Source organism: Rana temporaria, chromosome 1 (assembly GCF_905171775.1).
Source record: "Rana temporaria chromosome 1, aRanTem1.1, whole genome shotgun sequence".
NCBI classification, from domain to species: Eukaryota; Metazoa; Chordata; class Amphibia; order Anura; family Ranidae; genus Rana; species Rana temporaria.
In genome coordinates, this window is record NC_053489.1 from 173,406,161 (window position 1) to 173,417,061 (window position 10,901).

Sequence of the window (10,901 nt, forward strand, 5' to 3'; positions counted from 1 at the left end):
GATATCCGTAGAAGAAGTCTGGAGATTAGTTGGAAGGGAGGGAAAGCGTAGTGTGTTCCCTCCGGCCAAGGTTGGCGGAGAGCGTCCACTGCATAAGCCTCCGGATCCGGCCTCCAGCTGAAGAAGTGAGGCAGTTGGTGGTTGAGTCGGGAAGCAAAGAGATCGAAGGATAGCGGTCCCCAGAGCTTCTGTAAGAGAAGAAATGTCGAGCGATCTAGTCTCCAGTCGCTGGAATCGCGCAGATACCGGGAATTCCAGTCGGCCACCGAGTTGTAGATTCCCGGGATGTATTCCGCTATAGGCGTGATGCCGTGGGTTAGACAAAAGTGCCAGAAGTCCTTTGCAATATACGCCAAGGTTCTGGATTTGGTGCCTCCCAGACGGTTGACTTATTGTACCGCCGCCACATTGTCCATGCGGAAAAGAATGCAGCATGTGGGAGTATAAGGCATGAAACTCTTGACCGCGAACAGGGCTGCCGCGAACAGGGCTGCCAACAGCTCGAGCGCATTTATATGGAGAGAAGTCTCCGAAGGGGACCAGGTTCCCCCTGTGGAGGTTGCGCCGCACCGGGTGCCCCAGCCCAGACGACTGGCGTCCGACTCTATGACGATGTCCGGGCTGGGATTGAAGATGGTTCTGCCGTTCCACTCGACTGCGTGGTGAAGCCACCAACGCAACTCCTCGGTGGTTTCTTGGCAAAGGGGAATTTCGTCCGAATACCTGAGGCCCTGTCTCAGGTGCATAATTTTGAGCCTCTGAAGGGCTCTGTAGTGCAATGGGGCCGGAAATATGGCTTGGATAGACGCCGCCAATAGGCCTACCAGGCGTGCTAGCGTACGGAGGGAAAGGTATCCTCTGCGTAGCGCTGAACGAATTTCCTTGCGGATTAGAGTGAGTTTGGCCTTGGGAAGACTGAGGGTGGATAGGGCCGTGTCCACCGTGAATCCTAAAAATTCCATCTGTTGGGATGGGATTAAAATCGATTTGTCGTGATTGACTACAAAGCCCAGTCCTTGTATAAGGGATATAGCCCAGGACATGTGGAGAAGGGCCTGGTTCTTGGAATGGGCCATGATGAGTAAGTCGTCTAGATAGATGATTAGACGTACTCCCCTGCTCCTCAGAGCTGCCACCACAGGTTTCATGATCTTGGTGAAACACCATGGGGCGGACGACAGTCCGAACGGGAGGCAAGTAAATTGCCATATCTTGCCCTTCCATGAGAAGCGTAGGAGGTATTGGGATTCTGGGTGAATGGGAACTGTAAGGTATGCGTCCTTTAGATCTATTTTTATGAGCCAGTCTCCAGGGTGGAGGAGGTCTCGAAGGAAGTGAATTCCTTCCATCTTGAAATGCCGGTACTGGATGTACTGGTTCAGACCCCTGAGGTTGATCACTGGTCGGTATCCTCCTCCTTTTTTGCGTACTAGGAAGAGATTGCTCATGAACCCTGGGGAAGAAGGGTGCACTTCTATAATAGCCTGTTTGGAAAGCAGGTCTAGTATCTCCTTGTCTATGAGGAGGGTGTTTCGTTTTGCAAACCGAATGGGATGGGGGATGATGTTGAGAGGAGGTGGGACAAGTATGTCTATCACGAACCCTCCTACTGAGTTTAGAATCCACGCGTCTGCCGTAATCGCAGACCAGGCGTGGGTAAAAAATCTCAGACGGCCCCCCACAGGAATGTGATCGAGTGTGTTGTGAGGTATGCTTACCAGTAGGTCGGGATCGAGGGTAACCGCGTCCTCCACGTCCGCGCCATGGTCTGCCTCTGGGAGGAAAAAAGGGCGCCGGTTGAGCCACAGGTGGGGCGTAGGATGGAGCCTGGTAGTGATATTGAGCCGGTGTTCTACTCTGTGGCCTATAGTAGTTGGCACGGCCGGCAGAACGGCCTCTACTTCTGCCGGCCCTGTTGAAAACCTTATTGGTTCCTGTCCTCCTTAAGGAGTTCTGTGCCTTGTCTAGGCTGGTGAATAAGCCTACGAATTTATTAATATCTTTTATGACTAAGTCACCAAAAAGCATGCCCTCAGCCGATGGGCCGGGTTCGGATTCCGCCAGATGTGAGAGCTGGGGGTCCAGGCGCATGAGGATGGATCTGCGCCGCTCCACGGAGCATGCCGTGTTGGCAGTGCCGGCTAGGCATAGGGCTCTTTGTGCCCAACCCCTTAGTTGTGGGAGATCAACAGGTTGTCCCGAAGCAGCAGCTTGCTTGGACAAGTTGAGTATCTTGGTAAGTGGACCCATGAGGTCCAGGACGCGGTCCTGTATTGAGCGAAAGGATCGTTCAATACCCTTCTTCTGAAACTTCCCCGTCTTAAGGAGGTACTTAGTTAGGACCGAACGCGGATGGGTGATTGCATCCGGGTGGAAAAAGGGTTTCCCGAGTGCGTCCAGAAGGACTTGGTCCTGCGTGGCAGGATTGGCGGCTGTGTCAAGCGCCGTGGCCCCAGCATCCTCTATGTATGATTCGGTGTCTGAAACGTCCGATCCCTCAGAGGGATCGGCCGAATCGTCCTCCGAGGAATCAATGTATGAGTCCGGCTTAGCCCTCCTAGAGGCTCTATACCCCTTTTGAGTCTCCCTGGGGTCCAGGGGTCGAGAAGTTTCGGATTGGTGCTGGGGTTGGTAGACCGTGGTGGGGGCTACCTGATGCAAATTGTTTACTTCCCCTGCCGGGGAGTCATGTACCACCAAAGTGTGCTTCCTCTTATGTGAGGATTTTCCCTTTTTTGAGGGAGGTTCATCCTGTTGGGATGGTATTGGATTATTGTTAGTGGACTGTAGCGTCCAGGCGGATGAGGTGGTGGATGCTAATGCAGCTTGTATGGACATGTGTATGATGTCCTGCAATTGAGAGGCACTCAATGTATGAGAGGTGCCTGTGGGATTTGCATCTCCAATGGGGTTCATTGGGTTAACTTCTGACATGATCTATATATATATATATATATATATATATATATATATATATATATATATATATATATATATATATATATATATATATAGCGGCTGCACTATTTATTAAATGTCAGTATAAGTTTAAAAGGGGGTCTATGAGGGGTATTGCTTTCTGCTGGTAATGCAGTTTAAGTGGATGCTTCTGCAAGGGTTAATGCAGATTTAAGGAAATGGATGGCTCTGTTAGGGTAATTTTGCAGTAAACCGGATGGTTCTTTTGCTAGGTTATTAGTAGTGAAAACGAATGGCCAGTAAACCGGATGGCTCTGTAAGGCTTATTAGGCAAAAAATATGTACCTACAGCAGGGCTCTGAACTACAGGCTCCGTCCTGACCTCCCCTCCGTCGGCGCCAGAGTGGTGACGGAGAGGAGGGGAGCCCGAGATCCCCAGAGCCCGGGAACGAAGTCTCGCGAGACTTCCCCCGCAGGGCGCTGATTGGTCGGACGGCGAGCTCGTAAGCTCCGCCCCCCGTACGTGCGCGCCGAGAGAAGGGAGAAGAAGGATCCTCCTTCAGAATGGCGGCGGTATGGCGCAGGGGAATCTGTGTAAGGGGACAGTCTCAGGTGAAGAGGGGGAAAAGGGAATCCCTGATTAACAAGCGGAGTAAAGCGCAATAACCATAGGGGAAACACATATGAATGTCACAAAGATATGACTGTCACAAAAAAATACAGGGAAGGATACTGTATGAAAACAATCTATATATATATATATATATATATATATATATATATATATATATATATATATATATATATATATATATATATATATATATATACATACACACCTATAAATATAAAGGAGAAAGATCTGAATAAAATAGTAAAGTGTAATAACAGACATGAGAAAAGGCAGGGAAACCTGCACTGCCTGCACTAGAAATTGTAAATATAGGAGATCAATACTTATCTTCTCTGTGCTGTGAGCAGGAAGAAAGAGGAAGAACCACCTCAGGCAGTCCCCTTTTATGGAGGTCCCCGTAGGGGCGTGGTTAGAGACTGTATGGACTGCTGGGGGTGGTAGTTGTTTTGAAAAGTTTTTACATTGAAGTTTTGTAGAAATACATTCTGCTGTGAGCATTAATAAAGGAAGATTAATGCATAAGATATGAGCCTCCTGTCTGATATATAATCTGCAAATATGTACAGTAGTTCCGAATCTCAACCATAACCCTGTAGACCAGTTTTTACGCTCTTGTCTTTGTTCATTTCTATTTACCAAACAAATAAAAAATGTAACCACTTCAGCCCCCGAAGATTTGGCTGCTTAATGACCGGGCCATTTTTTTGCCATACGGCACTGCGTTGCTTTAACCACTTAACGACCGCTGTATATATATATGTGTGTGTGTGTGTGTGTGTGTGTGTGTGTGTGTGTATATGTATATATATATATGTGTGTGTGTGTGTGTGTGTGTGTGTGTGTGTGTGTGTGTATGCATACATACATACATACATACATACACACACACACACACACACACACACACACACACACACACACACACACACACACACACACACACACACACACACACACACATACACGTCCACCTACAGGCAGATGGGCCTTTGCGCGGGTCGGGGGTACGATCGGGACCCCCCCTCCCCGTTGCGGCGGTCGGTAGCTCTGGGAGAGGAGAGCCGTATGTAAACACGGCTTCCCCGTGCTTCACTGTGGCGGCTGCATCGAATGTGTCATTCCTTTTTATAGGGAGACACAATCGATGACATCAGACCTACAGCCACACTCCCCTACAGTTGTAAACACACACTAGGTGAAACATAACCCCTTCAGCGCCCCCTGTGGTTAACTCCCAAACTGCAACTGTAATTTCCACAATAAAGAATGCATTTTAAATGCATTTTTTGCTGTGAAAATACCAATGGTCCCAAAATTGTGCGAAGTGTCCGCCATAATGTTGCAGTCACAAAAAAAATTGCTGATCGCCGCCATTAGTAGTAAAAAAAAATAATTAATAAAAATGCAATAAAACTATCCCCTATTTTTTAAACGCTATAAATTTTGCGCAAACCAACCGATAAACGCTTATTGCGATTTTTTTTTTTTTTTTTTTTTTTTACCAAAAATAGGTAGAAGAATATGTATCGGCCTAAACTGAGGAAATTTTTTTTATATATATTTTTGGGGGATATTTATTATAGCAAAAAGTGAAAAATATTTCATTTTTTCAAAATTGTCGCTGTATTTTTGTTTATCGCGCAATAAATAAAAACCGCAGAGGTGATCAAATACCACCAAAAGAAAGCTCTATTTGTGGGGGAAAAAAGGACGAAAATTTTGTTTGGGAGCCACGTCGCACGACCACGCAATTGTCTGTTAAAGCGACACAGTTCCGAATCGCAAAACCTGGCCTGGGCTTTTAGCTGCATTTTGGTCCGGAGCTTAAGTGGTTAACGGACAATTGTGCGATGTGGTACCCATTGTTCATTTTCCCCACAAATATAGCTTGCTTTTGGTGGTATTTGATCCCCTCTGCGGCTTTTATATTTTTACGCTATAAACAAAAGAGCGTCAATTTTGGGGGGAAAAAACACTATCTCTTTTTACTTTTTGCTATAGTAAATATCCAACTTAAAAAAATAAATAAAAAATTCCTCTGTTTAGGTCGTTTTTATGTATTATAAATATTTTTGGTAAAAAAAAATGGCAATAAGCATATATTGATTGGTACAAAAGTTAGTCTCTACAAACTATGGGAAACATTTGTAGCATTTAACTGGTGCGTTTGCGTGTGTGTGTGTGTGTGTGTTTTTTTCTAGTAATAACGGTGATCTGCTTTTTTTTTTTTTTTTTTTTTTGCAGCATTGCGGCCGACAGGTTGGACACTTGACACATTTTTGTGACCATTCACATTTACAGAGTGATCAGATTTATAAATATGCACTGATTACTATGTAATGGTCACTGGCAGAGAAGGGGCTAACATTGGGGGGCGATCAAGGGTTTAACTGTGTTCCCTATTGTGTGTTCTAACTGTGGGAGGGAAGGGGACTTCGTAGAAACACACGGGGATGTGTGTATTTACTCACACAAACCCCTGTGCTGCTGCTCATGCACGCGATCGCACCCGCCATCCAAGCGCATCAGGTTCCCTGCCATGCAGCGATCTCACGCGCACCGTCTGGTGGCTTTCCTAGGCAAAGCCGTATATGTATGGGAATTTTGCCCAGGAGAGCCATTCTGCCGCTGTATATCTGCTTGAGCCGGTCGGGAATCTGGTTAAAACACCAACAGTGCCTTCCTTCAGGAAGAAAAAGGCAGCTTGTCCCTCCCTATCCCATAAGGGCCATACCCCCACCTCCCTCTTTGGCAACACTTCTGACAAGAATCTGTAATTTATTTTTTATTTTTAGAACTGTTTTTAACAAGCCTTGGTGTTGTCGCACATTGCTGTTGTTGCGTATATATTTATCCCAAGTGTGTTCTACATCATGCCGCAGAAAATACTGAAAACATATTTTTTGCTTGTAGAGTTTGGGACACAGGAACGTTGGTCCTTACCATAGATTATATGCAACTACCATCGGGTGATGGGAGCGGGAACAAAAAAAAAAAATGTTGCCAATATCCTTAGGAGATGGACTCCGATCTACTGAGAGAATTATTCCTCTTTGCTAGCTTAGGTTCAGCATTCAACTCCAATGGGGGTTGTAGTTTATCCACACATGGCCTTGGTACCCTTTATTCTGATGGTTGCTCTCAATACGACGCCTTTATCTGGCCATTCTGCTAGTTGAGGAGGCATTGTCTTCTAACATTAACCTTGCTGGTACTATTTCCATACAAATGGTGATCTGGTGTTAAATGTATGTTATCTTTAAGGCTAGGTTCATACCATCATACTTGTGATGTCAGCCATCGTATGCGATTCGTACCGCATTGCAGTGCAGATTAAATTCTACTATGATCACTAACATCCAGTCAAAACCAGAAAAGTAACCACATGACTTCAGAAAAGGAGTGGCGGTGGGAATTCAAAAATAATGCTTGTCTCAAACTAGTGCATGAGATATGTAAATAACCTGTCATTCACAGCAAGGGGGAAGAACTGACACGTTTTCTCCTGTTTGTCCGTTTATCTCACTGAAAAAAAGAAAAGAGGATTGCTCAGAGCTGGATTAACTCTTTGTGGCAAGACTGGGCACAGATGATAGGAAATCTTATACTCTACATTGTGACAGCAAAAAAAAAAAATAATCGTGTTTACATCCACTTTAATTTTTACCAGGTGGATGTTCAGGCCTCCCTTGGATGCCAGTTTTGGGCATAATGTGCTGCTAGCTGCTGTCTGAATTTGTCAAGCCTTTCTTGACCTTTTGCTTGTTGGGCCTGTTGACATTGTTTGCTATGTTGCCCAGCCCTTATTTGGACCGATTTTGAACATTCCATGGTAAATAAAGTTCCTGTGCCCCATATCTTAGAAAAAAGATTTTTGACTTGACCGTAAAAATCTGTTTCTTGAGATTAAGAACAAGACACGGGTCCCAATTTTGATCTCCCTATTGCTTACTACAAAGTGCAAGTGGGCAGCTTCTATAGGAGGGTGGCCCTGCAGCATTCACATTTGTGCCTGAAGGTAGCTGCAAATAACCCATAGTAAAGACTTAATTTCCTGTGTCCTGTACGGTATTACCACACTGGCCAAACCAGCAATATGTTGCTCTGTTTCTACTTCCCTGCGTGGGTGCCGGAATGAAAAGTCCTAAGCTGGCCATACACCAGTTCCCATCATTCATGTGCATACTCTTGACACTTTTCAGTGCATTATAATACCATATATAGATGGCTTAAAAAATCAGTTTGTATCTGTGGAGGTTTATAGTAAATTTGAATTATATGGCTTGCTGTGGTCTGCTGCCTTTGAGTACTGTTCCTTCTTACTTACATTAAGATCTTTGTTTTTCAGGAAGAAAAGATATTTACAAAGCAGTCTATGGACAAAGTTCAGAACAGCTATCTGCACTCTTTGCAAGAGGTTGGAGATCTTTTGAGGAAAAAATTTGAAACTATTAAGAAACTCAAGCTCTAGAATGTGAATAGGAACTGTATAACTATAGATACTTTGATGGGCTCCTGGCAGACATCTTAATCCAGAACTTCCCATGAGGATGCATGAATGACTTAAAAACTTTTTTTTTTCCCTCCTTTGTTTTTTAAAGGTGTTTGAGAATGGAATTTATACAGCTGATTTAAATTATTGTACATAAACTAAAAGCAGGAGCTGCCACCTGCCATAGACCACTTTTTATACATGTCCATGAACTTGCAGCAGTGAGGTTTTCATGCCTTTTTTTTTTTGATCTTCATGCAACCTTGGAAACTCTGTACCTGCAGCAATAGAAATTGGCTTAAAACCAGCAGCTTTTCTTATTCCTTGCCATTTAGGTGAATTTTATTTGGGTTTTTTTTTTTTTTTTTTTTTTGGCTCATTTAGGAAATCTATTAATCTTTTATTCCACACTTTATTTTTTCCTCTGCTCTATTAGCTTTGCAGTTTGTCCTCTCTGTTGTCCCGTCTCCTCCTAGCAGCTGTTTTAATTTATAGGAACTGAAATATGTCTGAAGATAACACAGAATTGAATGGTTGGTTCCAGATCATTGTTGTGGTGGATGCAATCAAATTTAATGATGGCTGACTTTAAAGTGAGACTTTCAATGCTGTGGCTGTACTGTCAGATCGCCGGCGGAGAAAGACCTCTGTTTATTCAATCTTAGTTGGCAGCTAGCCACTGTCATTTGCACTGCATTATTACACCAATGCGGCTGTGTATACTATATTATAAAGAAAAAAAGCCTAATGCTGCTTGGTTACACTACCAGTCTAAACAAGAGACTAGTTTCTGAACGTAACTGTTTTTCGGTTACCCAGATGCTGTTGCTTTGCTTTCTACCGCAGAAGGAATATTTAGAAGCAACTGGTTCCATTTTGCTAAAAAATAAACATTTACACCATTTTGTATGCTTATTTATGCAGCCCTGTCACCGAGTACTGGTGTATATTTATATAAATATAGATGTATGTATATTTGTATAGTATAATATGATGTACATACATATATGCATACAGTCAGATACACATGTAATTAAATGGCTAACCTCGGCTATACGTGCAGAAGAACAAGCCAGCATGGAAGGAAAACAGTTCAACTTGGCTTGCCAGGTGAATGTAATATTTTCACAAATCTTCTACTTGCTCTGACATTTTCAAAGGCTAAATATAAGATTTCTGAGACCCTGACAGTCAGGGTATTGTCATATATTACAGACCCGTTTTTGTTAGTGATGCTAGGTGGTTGATGAGAGTATTTTTAAAATAAATCCCTACATAATAAGCAATGCGTATGTTTTCCTTTTTGTGGTATACAAATTAATAGGTACGGTAAATTGTTTTTTCAGTTCAGCTGGAAAACTGGCTCTTTAGTTGTGGAAAAACATGCATTTGAAATTATGTAGAACCAGTTATTGTTAAAGCGGAGTTCCGTCCACAATTTCACTTTTTAAATATAAATACCCCTGTAATACACACGCTTAATGTATTCTAGTAACGTTAGTCTGTAAACGAAGGTCCGTTTTGTTAGGTTGTTACAGCATTTAGACACTTTATAAAATAGAAATTGACTGGGGCCATCTTAAGTGTGGGCATCATGAAGCCAGACTGTATGACTTCCTGGATTTCAGCCTTGCAAATCTCGCACACGCTCAGTGCTGCACAAGCAGTGTCAGATCAGGTTTCAGCACCTGTGCTGTCCAAGTCACATGATTCTTTGAGACTGGGGAGTGCACAGACTCCTGGAAAGTTACACCCACTACATTCCCAGGAGTCTGTGCGGTGTAGGTTAGGAAGCATTAAGCCCCTAGGTGCAGGAAGTGGGAAGATTAACTATTCTGCCTAGCAACAACACTTTTAAGGCATCTAAAAAAAAATATGTTTTTCGTAAAAGGACTAATGAAATTTTTTTAAAACTACTGATGTAATGTTATATTTATGGGTGGAACTCCACTTTAATATTTCTGTAATGTACAATTCCAGTCAATTATACAACTGAAATGTATGTTTATTGAAAGATTTTTGCAATTCTGTTCAGCTGGAAATTTGGACACTGCAAAATCGCACAGCAAGACAGGTGACACATTTATTACCGGATTCAGCAATGTAGCTTCAGCCTTTAGACACCCCCAATTCCAAAATGAAGAAAACATGTTTTAGCTGGGCTTTAAACTTAAGCATGCTAGAGTACATACTGGCAATTCTGGAAGACGTGACTTGTCACTGGCCAAGAGCTGTGTTAAACAATATCTGATGCAAATAAACATGAATTACATTTTCTGGGCTTGCGAAGAGAAGACACTAAATAAGCTGTTCATGACCTACTATAGCTTTAAAGACCCTTTGTGTACGTCTAAAATTCTTATATTATTTTGATAGTCTAATACAAGTTCGTACTTTGTATTAGCTGGTGGCATTTTGTTTTAGTGAAGGTCTCCTATGATTTAGAATGCACACTAGTGATTTTGTCTGAAGCATGCATTGTTTGTGACTGCTGTAGAGTGGATGTGATAAACATGAAATACATTGAATCTGGTGCTGCCAGTATGGTTAATAATATGGTTTCTTATGTACAAATATCAGACAGACCATGTGTGTTTAGTGTCTAATAGTTTCCCCATTTCAATTTTGTATGATGAAGATGAGGGAAAAACAAGAGGATGTGGGAGAGTCCTTATGGTGTAGTATTTAAGTGATTCATTAGATATTGCAGAAGTGAAAAAATTAGGTGAGGTCTCGCATTACTTGCATCTGTAAAGGTTGCTAGAACTCATTGGAATGTATCCAGACCAGTCCTTTTCTGGCACTTTGTTTACAAGTAACAATCCATATTTATTGCTAGAGAATTCCTTTAGGCTC

The 10,901-nt window shown here is 42.9% G+C and overlaps 1 protein-coding gene across 1 annotated transcript in view; it reads left to right on the plus strand.

The window, feature by feature from the left end:
* NAA25 (N-alpha-acetyltransferase 25, NatB auxiliary subunit) overlaps positions 1-9,327 on the plus strand; it is an 89,307-nt gene extending 79,980 nt beyond the window's left edge. The window contains exon 24 of the mRNA XM_040346223.1: positions 7,902-9,327. Within this exon, the coding sequence (XP_040202157.1) occupies positions 7,902-8,024 (123 nt within the window). The 3' untranslated portion in view covers positions 8,025-9,327. The remainder of the gene's footprint in view (positions 1-7,901) is intronic.
* Positions 9,328-10,901: the final 1,574 nt, after the last annotated feature.